Raw genomic sequence first — 16,870 nt, 5'->3', positions numbered from 1 at the left:
GTCGACCTCCCCGCGATTCTCCCTGGAAACTATCATGGCTAATTCCTGATGAATTCATCATGATGGGCTAACTGGCCTGTTTTCATACTCATCTATCACCCATGGTGCTCCGCCAGCGTATCCCGTTAACGCAGGCGGGGTTACTATACCATTTTCACCCATCAAAAAAAAAGTGTTGTTCAATTATGACACACGCTTATACGCTTATATGCGATACTTAGAAGACAAAAATTATGGATCCTGTCTCATGATATAGAGGAACAAACATGAATTTGTCGTACCTATACAAGAAAATATTATACGATGTACAGATGTAGGCATTGACGGCAAAATTAGTTCATACGCTGAAAGTTGCAAAGCTTAGCTCGCTTTGCAACGAGATGGCTATAGTCAGAGTTTCTTTGAGAGATCAGATTTGAAAAAATCTAATCCGTCAAAGAACAAAAGTCTATGATATAGCCGGTAGGATCTGCTAGATTGAAGTAGCATTGAGCTGGTCACGTTTATCGGAAACGTTTTTATACAAACGTGTTCTGGAATAGAAACCATTTTGGGAGCTTATATTCAAGAATACGAGTATCATATCTCTATTATCGCAACATCTGGCTGATCACAATACAACAAAGTTTTGGACGGGAAAATATTAAGTGTTAGTAAGATGTAAACATAATTTTTAATTTAACTTTCATATATTATTTTTATGCAACATAATGATAAGATTCCAATGGCATGACAAATAAGCAAAAACACGAGTAAAACAGAAAACGACTTTTGTACAAAATCTCTATTCAACCGGCTTCAAAAATAGGAGCTTCTCAATTCGGTTATAATTTTATATTTTATGCTTGTTATCTCATAATTCCATCAGTTGAAAACAAATTTAGAAAAATTCTTCCTTTATCTGAAAGGATATTGTCACAGATTGATTCCATAATTCAAAATAACTGGTTTTGTTATATCTGACATAGGTTCTTTTTGTGGGACATTTTTAATGTTTGGTCGATATTAGACGACGGATATACATACTACAGCTATATTATAAAGCATAAATAGAAGGTAATTGAGTAATGTACGACTATTAAAATTGTTTTGTTGTTAAAAGCTTCATAAAAGGATGAATAATATTTAATATAATAAATAAAATATTATTAAATGTGAATACTATTTAATAATAATAAATAATAAATAATATTATGACTTGAAAGAATTGACACTCAAGACTATAGTTTACAAATACATAAGTGCATATGGGGTCAATTCTGAGACATCAGATACTTCTTTACATCTATCTTTTAACCTGATATTATAATTTTGTGAAATTCCTGTTTTAAGGACATTATTGTGTTATGAACAAATATTGTAATATTTTTTACTTAAATTGCGTCTTACAACAAAGATTTCATAACGATGCGATTAAAAAAATGAAATTTTAGTTATATAGAAATAGCGCCTTAGAATTAACCCAATTATTTATTTTACATAATACTTATATTTATAATAATATCATTATGGTGCAAATAATTAGTGTGTTTTTACAGACATAATAACAAGTTGTTAAAATTAATCCGCCATCATGAAACCGCACGTATCGTGACAGATAACTGATAACGTAAGTCGATTCTGTTTTTTATTCAGTACCATCAATTCCAGTAACCGGTGCAGTACGAAATCTCGGTAAGTACAACACTATATCAATATATTTTTTTAATTACGTATTTCGGATTAGGGCCAAGGACATAAGAAGAACAGGCCAAAAATTAGAATACGAAAAATAAAACAAAAAGCTCATTTTAACCAAATAATCAAAGGACGAGATTACACTATTACATTACAATATTTATTACCCTCATAACTTTGTCAGTTGTAAACCGATTTTGAAAATCTTTTTTTTTTATCTGAAAGGATATATTTACAGTATGGTCCCATAGAAATGATATAAAAATCTGTTCAATAGTTTTTCTTATCGGGATAAAATTGACTGTCTTTTTTCTCAAGTTGGAATAAATACTTACCTACAACTAAAAGCTAAACTAAACGATTTCAGATTTTAGTTTCAGATATAATATTAGCAGGAACGAACAACGTGATACGAAATTTTTATATATTATGATAAATAAACATCAGCTTACAGATTTAAACCTAAATATTTAAAGCACATTCTTCAAGTATTTAAAACAAGAGAGTTTTACTAAAATTCTGTCACTAGGTAAAAGGAATTTCAGTTATTTCTAAATAGTGGTTATAATAAACTAGGTAGATAATATTCACTCACGTTATACGTCGAGTTAAAATCTATTTTTTTTTTATAAAACTTAGTAATGGCAAACAAGCTGACGGCCCACCTGATGGAAAGTGGTAATCGTCGCCTATAGACATGAGCAGTATCATGGACATAGACAACAGAGTATACTGTTTAGCCCATGATAGGGGGTATCATGCGTTGCCATTCCTGAGGACTCAGGTGTTATTCCTCTGTAGCCAGTAAATTCACGCCATATCCCACCCTTCAAACCGAAACACAGCCATGCAAACACAACTACTTCACGGTAGAAACACGAATGGGACAGAGGTGCCCAAGCAATCGACTTTTGTACAAAGTCTCCCTCTTACTTAAAATATCTATATACTGGTCCAATAACGAATATGTTAAACGTCTGTTATCCAAAAAATAATATTGGATAACAGACTTTTAGGTAACATATTTGAAAATAGATATCAGACCGATATGGGCAAATTTGAATTAGGTGACGACTGGGGGGAAAGGGATTGTTAGTAATGGAGACTGTGAATCCTATTGCTAGCAATATACCCAACCAGGTCGGCCTCCTCGCGGTTCTTCCTGGAAACTGTCATGGTTAATTCCTGATGAATTCAACATGATGGGCTAACTGGCCTGTTTTCATTCTCATCTATCACCCTTCACTGGTGCTCCGCCAGCGTATCCCGTTAGCGCAGGCGGGGTTACCATACTATTTTCACCCAGCAAAAAAAAAATAGGTGACGACGTTTTTCCGCCATCAAATTCCATAGGAACTCAATATATAGATATCGGATCGGTATCCATATTACCCATGCCTAAAACATATAACAATAATATATTACAACAAAAATATCTATCTGTCTATCCATTTAAGAGCTGCGCTCTTGTCGGTGGAGCTCTTGCCACTCACTACGATTTTCAGCGAGTCTCTTCACCTCTTGATACGACACGACACCAACTCCTTCCTTGATCTGCCTGATGTAACTATGTCTCGGTCTCCCTCTCCCCCTTCTTCCTTCTATCTTACCTTCTATTATAATGTTCATAAGTTCGTCGTGTCGTATCAAGTGTCCTAACATTTTTCCCCTTCTGTCCTCAATAGTTCTAAAAATTTGTCATTTTTCCTTAACCCTAAGCAGGACCTCCTCATTGCTAATTCGATCCCTCCAGCTAATTTTCTCCATCCTTCGCCAGCACCAACAAAAATATATTAGGTAATAATAAGTAATAGTTTTTTTTTTAATAATTCTTATTTACATAAACCCTGAACTAAACCTTGACAGAGTGATAACGTCTCTTGATACATATAATTAGACTGATAGTATGTTATTTTGTTTAATTTCAGCACATCGCAATGTCGACTACCTTCTCGTACCCCGATCCTAGGCTCCAGGAGGAGTTGAAGAGGACCGCCGAGGCTATAGTAGCACCCGGAAAGGGTATTCTTGCTGTTGATGAAACAAATGGTGGGCTATGAAGGAATTACTACTTTTTTGCATATATAACTAACTAATGAGGATTAGTTTAAGTATACGGCCCGCTTGATGGTAAACGGTTATCGTAGATTATAGAGTGATCTTATAGTTCTAACTTTACGTTAGAAATTATTTTGTAGTTTATATCTTTTGTTTTTATTTGGCGATTAAGAGTAACATGGGTCGCCTGAACTAATCGAGAAGCTCTATTTTAATCAATTGTTGTATATTTAAGTTCATTACTACAAAAAATTTTATATGTATAAATATAATAGAAGATATATATATATATATATATATATATATATATATATATATATATATATATATATATATATATATATATATATATATATATATATATATATATATATATATATATAAATTTAATTATAATTTTACAGCAGAATATATACATAAAAATAAAAAAATCTTTATGTTAATTTAAAATTATAAAATGTAAATTTTTTATTGAATTTTTCGCGAAATTTGATCTTTAACTACGATAATTTCAATGTTACATACATTTTACTACTATAGGGATTACTTACGCTTTCGTGTTGTCAAACCTTTTGTTAAAAAGTTGTTGAATCACAGTACCGAGCAATTTTACAGCCACTTGTTACCTTTCAAAGCAGCAGTCAGTTTGCAAGCTAGCTGCTTTGCGGCACACATTATTTATGTAAAACAGACGTCAATGGAGTAGTTATGAAAGTGCGGACAGCAAGTGATGTATGTATGGATAGAGGTCTATTACACTCGGTTCTTTCTGCCTACCCTGCAAGGAATTTGGCGTGAAGATAGATAGAAAGTAATCAACTCTGTAACGTCTGATGTTAGTGTCAGTCTCTTATTTGTTAACAAAAAAAAAATACAAAAGAAATACAATGGAAATTAATATGTAACGCACCATGTTTTTGCATAAGATCATGAGCCTTTTATATTACTAGTTCTCGTGTACGCTTATCGCTTAGAACGCCCTCTGGTGTTAAGAGTGTCTAGTTCTTCTTAGTTATATACGAGAATCCAGTGTTTTATTTGTGGTTTTATAGTTACACTGCTGCTTTCCTAAATTCTGGTATAGTCTAGAAATATAAACGAAGGTTAATATAATAGCTTGAATAAAATTATAGAGTACCTACCTTTACGATTTTCTAAATGCTGACTCATATTTATGATTGATTGGTCATATTGAACTAGGCTATACTTTAATGATACAATAGGCATATAATTTCATTTAATTGATAGTTTGATATATATTGATTTTTATAGCATTACTGCTGTACATAGAGTAAAATACATTTTATTCTTATTTTCCAGAGGGTATTGGAAAACTGTTGGCAGCAGTGGGTTTGCAGAACACAGAGAACAATAGAAGGAGATACAGGCAATTGCTTTTTACAGCGGACGATGTGAGTTCTAGTTTTTACTAGCTTTTACTCGCGACTTTGTCTTATGATTGGAATATGTTTATTGTCCAGGATACAAAGTAGCCTATAGGCTATATCCGTCTTTATATCCTAAATTAGTTAAGACATTAAACTATTAAGAAGCAAAAAACAAACAAAGTCTTTAGCATTCTCAAACAGTCAATCTATGGCAAAACAGAAATCAAAATAATCAGAATAGATAAACTTCATTTCGAATCATTGTGAACTGTTTATCTCGTGCTTTCGAATATTTTTGTATTATTTTTAATTTTAATCTCAAAATACAAACCTCTCCCATATACTGAGTAATAAATATACATTATGGTAACCCTATTTACGCACACATGGATAAAGACGTTAACTTGTTTTATTTATTTATTCAAGGCAAACAAACAGTTAAAACAATACATAATTATATACTCAAATAGTAATTTGGTAGCCACTAGAATTTGCACAAAATAAAACACAAGTAAACGAAACACAAAATTAGACAATATTAAATTAAACAAAATTAAAACAAATATAAACAAAATTAAACAAACAAATACTATTGAAAACTACAGCAACATTGTCAATAATAATGCTCAGAAGTTAATAAAACATTTTATCAGAAAAACACATTATTTGAGAATAATACCTGTATAACCATTAAAAAAAAATATAATAATTTAAAAATAAAAAAAAAATTTGGAAAAATTAAGATAAAACATTTGTACACTATCTATATAATCGAAAAATCTAATATAAGTATAATATAACCTAACAAAATTTCTCTAAATATCTATAAAAAAAACTACATATAAGATAAGCAAGTACCTTGAACAATGTTTATAGTCGCTCGAAGTGACCCTGTTACTGCAGATATCCCCAAAATACCTTTTTGTTGGCAAATAAAAAAGTTCCTTCAGAGCCCAGCGAATATCCCGAGCAAATGGTCCCGTTGGGGACTAGTCCTTTTTTGTTAAATATTAAAGAAGCCAGAAAATATGAGGGATGCCTTAAACTAGATGTTATTCTGGATATAACCAAGTGGTTTCAACAATATTAGACGTTATCTAAATAAAAATACGGCTGTTGTTATATTCTAATATTTTCTAGGTTAAACTCCGGCAAAACAAACATTAAATATTAATATTGATTGATTATTTTCTCCTGAAGTTATATATGGTTTGTTGTAATAGAATTTAATGAAAACGTAAACAAACGAATAATCGATCCGGCCGTAACAAAATTTGCTCATAGTCATCAGTCTTATAGTAGTTAGTACAAAAGTACCAGAGGGAGACTTTGTACAAAAGTCGATTGCTTGGGTACCTCTGTCCCGTTCATGTTTCTACCGTGAAGCAGTTGTGTTTGCATGGCTGTGTTTCGATTTGAAGGGTGGGATGTGGCGTGAATTTACAGGGTACCGAGGAATAACACCTGAGTCCTCAGGAATGGCAACGTATGGGGAGTATCATGGGCGAAACAGTATACTCTGTTATGTCCATGGTACTGCTCATGTCTATAGGCGACGGTTACCACTTTCCATCAGGTGGGCCGTCAGCTTGTTTGCCATTCTAAGTTGTATAAAAAAAAAATTGATTAATTAATTGAACGTTACAAGAACTTTTATTATTATCTATCTATTATATACACACCTTACATCTAAGTACTAGAGGGAAAGGGATTGTTAGTAATAGGGCCAAATAGCCCCAATACTAGCAATACACCCTATCAGGTCGACCTCCACGTGGTTCCCCCTAAAAACCATCGTGTTTCATACTTGTTGAATTCATCAGGATGGGCTAATTGATCTGCTTTCATCCTCATCTGTCATCTATCACTGGTGCCCCGCCAATGTATACCGATAGCGCAGACGGGGTTACCGTACCATTAACATTCATTAAAAAAATTACATCTAAGTACTATAAATATTGATAGCAAGACCTTAAATATTACATACTTAAGGTAAAAAATTTCGTAAATGAATAATATTCATTATTATTCATTTATTAAATTTTTTATCATGAATGCAATTTATCTTAATTGAATATTTTGATTCGTTAATATATTCATTTAAAAATGTTTCTATGACAATCTCAACAAAACTTGGATTATTGCAAATATTAGAAATAATTTCATTTCATATGATTGAATATGAAAACTCCATTCGAGAAATCCAAGTTTTCTTTATGTTTTTAAACATTTACAACATGTTTACCATCCATAAGAGAGTTAGTCGAAAAGTTAAATTGACATGAAGTATATTTTAAAATAAATGGTTCTCGGCCAATTTAATTACTATGTTATGACAGAGTTGGATGTAAATTTGAATATTTAAGTGATTTTTAAATGTAGGGGATTTCTAATACATTTGTATTTTTAAGGTAATATTACGAGATATTTTCGACAATTCTAAATTTATTTTAATTGTTTTCTTTGCAAATAATAGATATAAGTTCGATTCAAGCAGCATAGTTTACGGAGCAATTATTCTTCTTCAAGTCTTAAACTGTCAAATGAGTACAATCTTAGTACAGGGTCTTTTGACTTAGAGTAACAATAGATTTATTACCTTATTGTATACTACATATTTACATTTAAAATTAAAATAATTTTCATTGATATTAATCATGTCCATTTTAATTTATTATTAAATAGAATCAATACACAAACAAAATACCATAACGGCTTAAATCCCAGAGGGATAGTAAAATATTTATCTTAATAATCTATTCCTAGTTAAAATTAGGTATTAAACCTAGTTTTGTAATTAAATAAGTGTATATTACAGGCACTTTCAGAAAACGTTTCTGCCGTCATACTGTTCGATGAGACGGTATATCAGAAGACTGATAACGGACAATCATTCATAGAAGTGCTGAGAAAGAAAAATATCATACCGGGAATAAAATTGGACAGAGATGTTGTACCGCTATTTTTGTCCGAAGACGAGGTTACCACTCAAGGTATTGACAATTTTTGTATATGTACTCTCATTTATTTATAGTCTATTTTTTGTATTAGTAGTAGTATTAGTTCTATTTTCTGGTACTTATATATTTAAATAAATTTATTTATTTTCGTGGTAAGTTCTTTATAGAGTAGGTAAAGCAGAGATGCCATAAAAAAGTCGCTTACTCTGTCTCAAAGGATATCTCTGTCCCGCTAGTGTTTTTATTGTCAAATAGCTATGGAAATGGAAGAAATCTGTATTTCGTTTCGCTCGCAGGACAGTGATCATGAGATATGAAACCATAACATTGTAGTCCTCAGGAATGGCAACGCACGCAACGATGGTATCATGGGCATCAGTGTGTATTTAATTCTATAATGTCCATGGTGATGTTTATGTGTATAAGCGAGGGTTACTACTTTCCATGACCATTTTGAGAAACATAAAAACATCATCTACTCGATGTTCCACCCTCCTCGAAGCCCACAAATAGGGACTCCATACTGGCACCAGGATACGAGCAGAATTAGAGACAGAAAGTTGGCGTCTTTGTGCGATGAATAATGATACTTTTTTAAATCATCAACTGACTTCAAAAAAAGGAGGTTCTCATTTGGTTGCATTTCTATTTTATTTTTTTTAGTGTCTGTTACCTCATAACTCTATCAGTTATAAATCGATTTGAATATTTTTATATGAAAGGATATACTTATACTCATAGAATGATCACATAGAAATTTTATCAAAATCGGTTTAATAGTTTAGTCTTAAAATCAAAATAACTGGTTTTACCAAAATTGAAGTAAGTTTTTTCTTTGTGAAACACAATCATAAATTACTGTGAAAAACAGTTTTTCGTAGAACACAAAATATATTTCCACAAATAAGAACTATTTTATAACAAATTAGTAAACGACAAGTAACAGTTTCGTATTAAAATATTTATTTTTAGGTCTCGACGATTTGGGAAAACGGTGTGCTGAATACAGAAGACAGGGTTGTAGATTTGCAAAATGGCGGTGTCCGTTGAAGATCGGGGAAAGAACACCATCGGTCCAAGCTGTTCAAGATATGGCTCAAGTGCTGGCAAGATATGCTTCTATCTGTCAGAGCGAAGGTTTAGTTCCAATTGTGGAACCTGATGTCCTGCTGGATGGTAATTCTGTATTTTGGAACATTTTTTTAAAACCTAATTGAACTATAACAGTAAAGCAGCTGTACTAGTATAGCTGAGTTCCAGTTTGAAGTGTGGAATCTTCATCATCATCATCATCATCATCTCAGCCATTATATGTCAGCTACTGAACATAGGCCTTTCACAGTTTGCCATAAAGAGCGGTCCTGAGCCACCTGTATTCATTGTAAAGTGTAATCCACACTTCACAATGAATACAGAATGGCAGTGAAATTACAGAGTACAGAGGTGTAACTCACTAACTAAAGTTCTAATGAATAGTAAAGTATGAGCGGTACCCTGGGTATCACAGAGTATTCTGTGATTTCATGGTGTTGTTCATGTATATATATATATGTATTTTACATGGGCCGTCAGTTTATTTGCCATTCTAAGTTTTATAAAAAGAAAAGAAAAAAACTATCTCGTTCGAAATTCATCTGCTGAATTTTTTTGGAAAGATATAAAAAAGGACGGCATGCAAATTCTGGGCATGCATTAATAAAAAGGATTACCATTTTTTTTATCCTCTTTATCAATGCGTCCCATTCTTTAATATTCACAAAAGTGAATATTAAAGAATATGAAAATGTTTACATGGATCTTATTCTGAATTTTATTTTAGAATTCTTTTTGATATCCACAGGGTTTAACTCCCATGTTAATCTCATATTAATTTTATGGTAACTAGAGCTGCTTGCCTGATTTTTTTTCTAATCGAAGCAAAATTTATTTTTAATGTAATGTATCGTTGAAACATCTAATCGTTTATTGTATTGATGCCTTCTATTAAACTGTTTATAGTTATTCCTCTTCATCTAAGGCTGCCTGGAAGAGATCGCTTTTAGCGATAAAACCGCCCATTGTTTTCTCAATATGATCATTTCTTGTAATTGTTTCTATGTTAACTACTATTTTAGAGGAAACAATAAAGAGTATCTACCTATATATCGGATATCTATATATACCTATATCGGAGTGACTTCACGATAAAAGAAACTTTTTTGATTGCAAAATTTATTTGTTTGAATCAATGTTTAGTACGTTACATATCGTTAGCAGTTATTAGAAAAAAATTTACATTATGATATTTAAATTAACTTTTACTTTATTAAAATGTACGTAGCTGTTCTTCCCCCATATATTATTCATGGCATTATTATTGATCGTCGTGTCAGGTATCTACTCAATATTTGATAACTGTATATAGTACTGAGTTAGTTTATATTATATAGTTTATTCAGTTCTGAGGTTATTTTTTCAATATTAATTACATATTTAAAAGGTATTATTACTATGAGAGAATTAAATTTAATGAGATCGAAATAAATCTATAGGTCAAATAGAGATCATCTATTCTATGATATATGGATAATATTGTAAGGAATTTTGCCTGAACGTATATAGGTGTTTTTTTTTTAATAGATAAACCGCTTGTACGTCAAAAATAAAAATATCTAACCTTCTTCATTAGTTTTGAATAAATGAATGAGTATACTTTATTTGCATTATACAATATAGGAAATACGCAAGGCAATTTACAAACACAACGATACAATTGTATAAGTACTCGTACAGTAAGGCGGTCTTATTGCTGAAAGCAATCTTTTCAAGACAACCTTAAGGTAATGGACTAATTGTTGTACAAGTAGGTAATGATAATACTGTTTTGTTCTTTGAAATGAACATATTTTTTTCTCAACTATATTATTTTCATTACCAGGCAATCATGACATTGTAAGAGCACAACAAGTGACAGAAGTAGCGTTGGCAACACTTTACAAGGCACTAAATGATCACCATGTATTTTTAGAGGGAACACTGTTGAAACCTAATATGGTAAGTATCCGTCTTTTTAGTCTATTATACTTACAGATTAGAAAGAAAAAGGTTCTCAAATCGGTTATTTTCTTATGTTCATTATTACCTCATAACTCGGTTAGTTATAAATCGATATGGATAATTTTTTTTTACCTAAAAGAATATACTTACAGATTGGTCCTATAGAAATTTTTTTCAAAATCGATTCAGTAATTTAGTTTTAAAAACAAAATAACCGGTTTTGTCACAATTAAAGCCGGTTTATTTATGAACCACAATCTTAAATATCAATATAACCAGTATTTGTTTCATTGAACCGTGAGAATGTAACAAACAGTTTAAATAAGTTTGTCTTGTTAACGTTGTTTTTTCTTTTTTCTATGTTGATATAATTATCTTAAAAGTTTTATTTTATTTCTTAACACTCGCTGTCTTCTGAATATGTAAGCGTCACCAAAAACTAGACATGGGTAATATGGAAACGGATCCGATATCTATATATTGGGTTCCTCTGGGTACAGAGGAATAACACCTGAGTCCTCAGGAATGGCTACGTATGGGGGTACGAAACAGTATACTGTTATGTCCATGGTACTGTTTATGTCTATAGGCGACGGTTACCACTTTCCATCAGGTGGGCCGTCAGCTTGTTTGTCATTCTAAGTTGTATAAAAAAAAAGACCTTAATGGCGGTAAAAAGGTCATCACCTATTTCGATTGTGCTTATATCGCTCGAATAACTAATTTCGAATATCTTAAGTTACTAGACTTCAATGTTTTTTTTTTAAAAACAGACTTATTACATGTTTGTTATTGGACCAGTGTATACATATCGTAATTAAAATAGATATACCCACTCCTGTTAAAAACTGTTATAGTACAGCGAAAGTTATTCAGCGTACATAAACTGGATATTTTGCACTTAATTTTAGTACCTGAAATTAATTGAATAAATTTTTATAATTTACTTCCACTATTTTTCTTTTCTAAGTTAGTTCCATTGGCAGAAATAAAAGAATGCTACTGATTATTTCTCCTGTACAGGAAAACATCTATCCAGTTCCGAAAATAGGTCGTTTATAGGCCGTTACGATGTTATCGATAATTCATTTTTCAGGTGACACCAGGTCAAGGTTATCCAAGGAAAAGCACACCAGAAGAAATAGCTATTAGAACAGTTACGGCGTTATTGCGTGGTGTCCCGGCTGCTGTACCGGGTAAAGAGAAGTCTTTATACTCACATCATTTCTATTATTTTTTTTATCATACCTTCTTTCATAGAGTCACATATAATTACACAGCGGAAGGAATCTAACTATTTTAAGACGAAATACAGGGCTAGTATTCAAAAATGTTCATAAATTTGCTATTTCCCATGGCTTTACCTGCGTGAATCACTAAATAAAGTATTTTATATGTTAAGATAGGATATAATCTTTCCGGGTTACAAATTTCATTTATGTTCGTTCAGGCGTTTCAGCGTATTTGTAAAATAAATATATAAACATATTTATGAATATTTTTATTTATATTATTCGCTGTATCTCGCGGCTTTTTCTGCAGAATCGATATACAAAATATTCTATCTGTTAAGATATGGTATAGCCTATTCGAGTATTAAATTTTATTAAAATCCATTTATTAGTTTTTGTGTCAAAGAGTAACAAACATACATTGATGCATTATCACTTTCCGCATTTATACTAACAGCAGAATTAGTACGATAGTATGTAATTTTTTCAAGGTATCACATTCCTTTCTGGTGGACAATCCGAAGAGGAAGCGACACTTAATCTGAACGCTATTAACACTGTTCCTCTGAAGAAACCTTGGGCACTCACCTTTAGCTATGGGAGGGCTCTGCAGGCTTCTGTGTGGAAGATTTGGGCAGGCAAGGACGAGAACGTGAGGAAAGCTCAGGCGGAACTGTTGAAAAGGACAAAGGTGATCTACATTATTTCAATCTGTATCTATTTTCTGATATCCTAGTAGATACAGGCTTCTATTAATGTTCTCTCGTATTGACTACCGTTTACAATGTCATCTTAATATCAACGGCCCATCTGGAAGTCCTTTTAATGATGAAGGACCATTTAACAATAATTTATGCCTTACTATGGAGCACCAACTGTTTAGATCCAAAAAAAAAAAAATCTTTTATCTATTCTATAAATAAACTATAAACAATACATTTATTATTCAACTTGTGTCGCGCATCGTTGTGTCGATTCGATATCACTTTTTTAATCTATTTCGGATGTCTTCGTGAAAATCTTCGGGTGCTTTTAGGAACCATGAGTGTACCATAGACAACCAGTTGAGAGTCATTGATTAAGAAGGATTACTAATTAATATTACGAGCCCAAAAGTGCCTTGTGCCGTATTCAGATTGGTAGGTATATAAATGGAGATGGATGTGAAAGCCAAATAGAAACATTGGGTTCCTCATTTTATTTATTTTATTAGTACTCCTAATGTCGGTAAGATTAGGAGTACTCTCTTGCTGAAAAAATTAAAAGAAACGTCAAAATAAATAAGGTCTGACAAAGAACTATATACGAAAAAGACGAAAATAAAAAAAATAGCCGAGATGCACAGCGACACTGAAAATTAAGCACGTTTCAATCAAATCATGTATTTATTTTTAACCATAATAATAAAATAAAATTTATAAAGTATATATATCGTCAACATTGTTGAATATTGTAAAATTGTCTAGATTGATTAAATTGTATCAAGTGAAGACTCGATATTAAATTTTCCAGTTTTATATAGTTGATATTACTTCCCACTCTGATGTATCTTGCCTTTGTTGGTATTAGACATGGAATGATTGCTACATTTAATTCATTATCATTTAGCAAAATTATTTTTATTCATTGTGATATTAGAAGAGAAAAATCACAAAAAGTGATTTTCGCTAGCAGTGATTTACTATCGCACTCTTTACTAGTGAAATATGAATTATGATTTTTAAGATAAAAGCGAGCAAATAGATACTTTAATACAGTGTGATAAACTCTCTATTCGCTCACTCTATACAGCTTAGTCGAACCCCAAAAAGATACAATGACGATGATGCGGTTCAGTCGGCTGTCTATGCTTACGCATATATCTGAACTCAATGACTTATTCTATCTGCGATTTCATTTACTGTAATTTGTAGAGCTCTTTGTGAAGCGATGTAACAGGTGTGATATATGATTTGGCGTAGCATATGAAATTTCACTTGTGACATGTGAAATATTCCAAGCCTTGTCGCCAATAAGACTTTGTATTCTATGCTAGACTTTCAGTTTGGAAGTTCAATATAACAACTAACTATATCCACAACTTTCTTCGCGTGTTCGGGATAAAAATAGATTGTATCTTTTTTATATTTCAAATATTATGTGTATGCATTTTCTGATGAGTAGTTGAACAACTTCGGAGCAGGGGGGAGGGGGTTAAGGGATCATTAGTACTAGATTCTAACAGCCTCATTTCAAACATACCCTATTAAATTGATCTCCACGCTGTTCCCCCTGGAAACTATCGCGTTTAATTCTTGTGGAATTTATCACGATGGGCCACCATGAATTCCACAAGAATAACCTGTCTTTACTCTCACCTATCATCCTTTACTGGTGCTCTGCCAGCGTTTGCCGATAATGCAGGCGGGATTACCATTCCATTATCATCCATTAAAAAAATACTAAGGCATCAAAAGGTAACAAAAAATTAATTTATCGTGTTATACTACAAGTAAATGATAAATAATAAGTTGCATAAAAAAAAATATAGAAATATAAATATTTTTGTGACCTTATTAATGAATACTAACAGTAGTTTAACACGTATACTTTAGTAATACACACAAGAGGCGAATGTTAACAATTTAACGTATTTTCAGGCAAACGGACTAGCAGCCCAAGGTAGATACGTAGCGGGTTCGGTGACATCTATCGCTGGAGACAAGTCAAACTACAGTGCCAATCACAAATACTGAATGTTAGATCTAAAACTAATGTGTTTGTTTGATAAAGACATTGTAAATTTAAAGTACATTGTAAATAAAGTTCTGTAAAAAATATACATTTTCTTTAGCAATTTAGAATGACAAACAAGCTGACGGCCCATCTGATGGAAAGTGGTAACGGTTGCCTATAGACATGAGCAGTACCATGGACATAACAGAGTATACTGTTTCGCCCATGATATCCCTCATACGTTGCCAATCCTGAGGATTCAGGTGTTATTCCTCTGTACCCTGTAAATTCACTGCCATATCCCATTCTTCAAACCGAAACACAGCCATGCAAACATAACTGCTTCATGGTAGAAACACAAATGCAGCAGAGGTGCCTAAGTAAGCGACTTTTGTACAAAGTTTCCTTCTGGTAGTTAATATAAAGATTAACATGAAAATGTTGGGGGGAAAGGGATTGTTAGCAATGGAGTTTGACAGTCCCGTTGCTAGCAATATGTCCTATTAGGTCGACCTCTACGTGGTTCCCTCTGGAAACCATCGTGAACAATTCTTGTTGAATTCGTCACGATGGACTAACTGACCTGCTTCATCCTCATCTATCATTCTTCACTGGTGCTCCGCCAACGTATCCCGTATGCTCATGTCTATAGGCGACGGTTATCACTTTCCATCAGGTGGGCCGTCAGCTTGCCATTCTAAGTAGTATAAAAAAAAAACAATTCTTTATAAAGAACAAACTTCATATCCAGAGTATAAACTTCATATGTCGGCAGTAGGTTAAGAACTAGGAATTAAATGGAACTTTGACCTAGTTCGCGTGGTGAATGGTGCACTAAAGACATATTGAATTCGCTCATTGTACTAGGTGCTCAGTGTTGTAAAAAAATCTATTAGCGAAATTTTCGAGTAGTGAAATTCTTGGAGAAATTTTTGGAAAAATATAAAATGGGCTTGGAGAAATTTGGATAATTGCTATTTGTAAATTATAGAGGTATGTAAATACAATAAAACATATGAATGAAGGTAGCAAAACAGAGAATGGGATAAGAGAAGAAGAGAGAATAAGATAAGGTAAAAGTAAAAATGGAAGGAAGGGTTGTTTGGTTTTAGTTTGGTCACACTGTGGTAACATGGTAAAATGAAGTGAAAAACGATACAACTTTGTGGACATCGTAGCGATTTGGAGAAAAAATATTTCACATTTGGGTAAAAATCAAATGCGCGTCTGGCAACCCTGCCAACCCTACACTGAACTAAAATTAAGTGTGTGGTTTGCAGTGATTTAAGCGTTGGTTACGATTAGTTAGCTACCTTAAAACTTAACAGATAATATATTAAGCTTATTTATGTTTCCAAAGCAGTACTGCTACAGAGTAGGGATGGGTAATATCCGATATCTATATATTGAGTTCGTCTAGATATTGATGACTACCCAGTTCGATATCGACAATATCAGTCAGTCATTGCCAACAGGTACTTCATTTTAGATATTACTAGCGGCCTTGTACGTGCTTCGCTACGTATAAAGTGGAATAAAAAAAAATTTAAATGACCGCATGAATGACATAACAACATGCTTGTACTGTTACCACTGAATAAATTTTCAAATTGACAGCACAATCCCCATCTTGAAAAAAGTTTTAATTTGACCCAAAAATCTCCATTAAAAAATGATCCGCCATTTATTGAATTCATTTGTTACAAAAAATGTGATAAATGAAGAACCGCTCGACCGATTTTGTGCAAACTTCATATAAACTATCTACTAAATAGTCCCAATAAAGCACAAGAATAAAACTCAA

At 32.4% G+C, this 16,870-nt stretch overlaps 1 protein-coding gene across 1 annotated transcript; it reads left to right on the top strand.

The window, feature by feature from the left end:
* The first annotated feature begins 1,624 nt into the window (after positions 1-1,624).
* On the top strand, positions 1,625-15,170 carry LOC113518448 (fructose-bisphosphate aldolase-like). Its single transcript, XM_052896080.1, has 9 exons — positions 1,625-1,674; positions 3,606-3,726; positions 5,056-5,147; positions 7,942-8,116; positions 9,056-9,259; positions 11,001-11,116; positions 12,216-12,315; positions 12,843-13,042; positions 14,991-15,170. The coding sequence occupies exons 2-9, from the start codon at positions 3,615-3,617 to the stop codon at positions 15,084-15,086; spliced, it is 1,095 nt and encodes a 364-aa protein (XP_052752040.1). The 5' UTR covers positions 1,625-1,674; positions 3,606-3,614; the 3' UTR covers positions 15,087-15,170.
* The last annotated feature ends 1,700 nt before the right edge of the window (positions 15,171-16,870 follow it).

This window comes from Galleria mellonella, unplaced genomic scaffold (assembly GCF_026898425.1).
Source record: "Galleria mellonella isolate WM207_F2 unplaced genomic scaffold, CSIRO_AGI_GalMel_v1 utg312, whole genome shotgun sequence".
In the NCBI taxonomy this organism is placed as follows: domain Eukaryota; kingdom Metazoa; phylum Arthropoda; class Insecta; order Lepidoptera; family Pyralidae; genus Galleria; species Galleria mellonella.
The sequence above is the reverse complement of the archived record's forward strand: the minus strand, read 5'-3'. Positions and strand labels throughout refer to the sequence as shown.